Raw genomic sequence first — 2,423 nt, 5'->3', positions numbered from 1 at the left:
ACTTGTCATTATAGATGACAGTAAGCAACGCAAAGTAAATTTTAGCTCGAATTTGATTTGGATAAATTTAAATTAATTATATGACAAGTGTAATAATTTTTTTTTGTGATTGGTGTACAATTAAGGGAAAGTGACCAATAATACCAAGTGCATTGTGCTTGCTCTGTAATTAATTTGATTCAGCTAAATCTGATCCGAACTAAATTTTCTGCAACCTAATCAAAACCAAAATTGCCCCGACCTGTCTGTAATAGGATTTTCCAACGAGCACACTCTATATGCAACAACACTTAATTTAGTACTTAGCACCAATTTCTCCACTAATTGATCTCATAAAACAAACAAATGAAGGAGCTAATTTTCTTACCACTGGATTTCCTAATCATCATTTGCGCTAAAAATTTAAATTGTTGGATAAAAAAGCTTTATAACACTTTATGAAAATAATTTGTGAAATTACACTTTTAGTCCTATAAGGTTGAATGTTCAGCACTTTTAATCCCCTACTTTATGAAATTTAAAATGGTCCATTGAGAAAACTCGACACATTTGTTAATCCTATAAATCCCATAAAACAGAAGACTAAATGTGTCGAATTTTCACAATTTAGGACTATTGAGGACTAAATATGTCGAATTTTACCAATTTTGAGATCATTTTAAAAATTCGTAAAGTAGAGGGCTAAATATGTTGAATCTCTTATCTTATAAAACTAAAAATATAATTTTATCAAAATAATTACATATTTTTAAGTATTCGGAACTATATAGATATATTCTGATGTGGGGTTTCTTTTGGTGTAAATTCAGTATGAAAATACTAAATGATGTAATCATACTATACCGACAGTAAAATCTATATTGGATCCACGTTGCATATATAATTACATTATTTTGATGTTTTCGAACTCGATTATTTTCTGTGTTCTTTGAAGTATAATTTTAAATTAGGATAAATCATACTATCTATCACAATTAAATGAATCAATGTGAAAATTTTATTTGACTAGGATTAATTAATATTTATAATAATTTTATTTATGATCAAAATGACTTTCCATGATTCATAGCTATAACAAAATTATGGGATTTGACATTAATTTTCTTAAGTTATGCTTATATTTTAGCCTTATTTGCTGTAATAATAGTTCAAATCATTGCATAGTCGTGATTAATTACTATTGAATCAAATTTATTTACTTTTGTCTATTATGATAAAATGTTTTATGTCCTACAGGATATTATAACACGGGAAATCAAATAAAAAGAAAAGGAAAAAAAAAATGAAAAGAGAATTAAGAAAAGATGATGATGCTTAATTAAGTGGGTGGGACCCTCTTGCCTCCGTACCTTGCCCCCGACACCAAATGTACCTTTGCCTCCACCCTTATAAATCCCCACCACCACACACTTTCTTGCATAAGCATATATAGAATAATATTACATACGTATTTTTGTCCAGAGAACACAAGATCTTGTGCTTTTGTTCACCTAGTCCTCATCAGGGGATGGGAAGATCTAGTGGTAGCGTTGTTAGAGAGTTGTTTTGTTCTTGATCTGATGGAGAGTCCATATCATGCCGGTGCAGGTGCACCCGCTTCACACAGTGCGGGTTCTCGGCCTTTGCTAGGGTTTCCCTTGGGCACAGCCCTAGTTTTGGTGGTCATCTTCACCCTCAGCGGATTATTCTCCTGCTGCTACCCCGCCGACGGCGATCTTGCCTCCTTCCCTAAACCCTACTACAAGGAGAAAAAGAAGCAGAGCTTGCCAGTAATAATCATGCCGGGGGACGATGTTCCCAAGTTCATAGCGGTGCCGTGTCCGTGTGAGCCGCCGCGGTCGGATGAAATCGCTGTCGAGATGCGGCGGCCGCCACCTAAGCCACCGATCGCGGTGTATGAATTGAGTTGTTCCACCAGTAGAAACATGGTTACCTAAAACGGCGCGATATGTAGTGTAATATTTATATAGAGTTTATTAAATTTCATTTTATTGTCCAATTATTGCAAAAGTAGTATATATATATAGATTATTAGGTTCTTATAGCTGTTGACTTTATTTATCTGGAAATAATATGAATTTCAATGTCACTATGTATTTGTCATGTTTATTACTTTGCTGTTTTTTTTTACCCCCTCTCTGACTGACAATTGATTCCCAACATATTGTTGAGATTTCAAAATTGTTTATGAACAAAGATGTTAGACTCGAGTTCCATGTTGATCTAATTGTATAGTAATTTGTAATTTATTGTTTTTGTTGCTAATTTGTTACGTGATGTGAAATAGACCAATTTTGTTGTTTTGAATGCAATTTAATACACTTATACAAAATCTTGATACAATTGGTTTTTTGGCTTCCTTTCTCTGAACGAAGACAAGGGGTATTTATTCTTATTCTTATGTGTTATTTCTGATAAGTAAT

General features: G+C 33.0%; 1 protein-coding gene across 1 annotated transcript; it reads left to right on the top strand.

The window, feature by feature from the left end:
* LOC105158705 (uncharacterized protein At5g65660-like) lies at nucleotides 1,411–2,103 on the top strand. The gene has a single exon (XM_011075547.2). It carries the CDS (start codon nucleotides 1,560–1,562, stop codon nucleotides 1,935–1,937), a length of 378 nt encoding a protein of 125 aa, XP_011073849.1. The 5' UTR covers nucleotides 1,411–1,559; the 3' UTR covers nucleotides 1,938–2,103.

This window comes from Sesamum indicum, linkage group LG3 (assembly GCF_000512975.1).
Source record: "Sesamum indicum cultivar Zhongzhi No. 13 linkage group LG3, S_indicum_v1.0, whole genome shotgun sequence".
Classification (NCBI taxonomy): Eukaryota; Viridiplantae; Streptophyta; class Magnoliopsida; order Lamiales; family Pedaliaceae; genus Sesamum; species Sesamum indicum.
The sequence above is the reverse complement of the archived record's forward strand: the minus strand, read 5'-3'. Positions and strand labels throughout refer to the sequence as shown.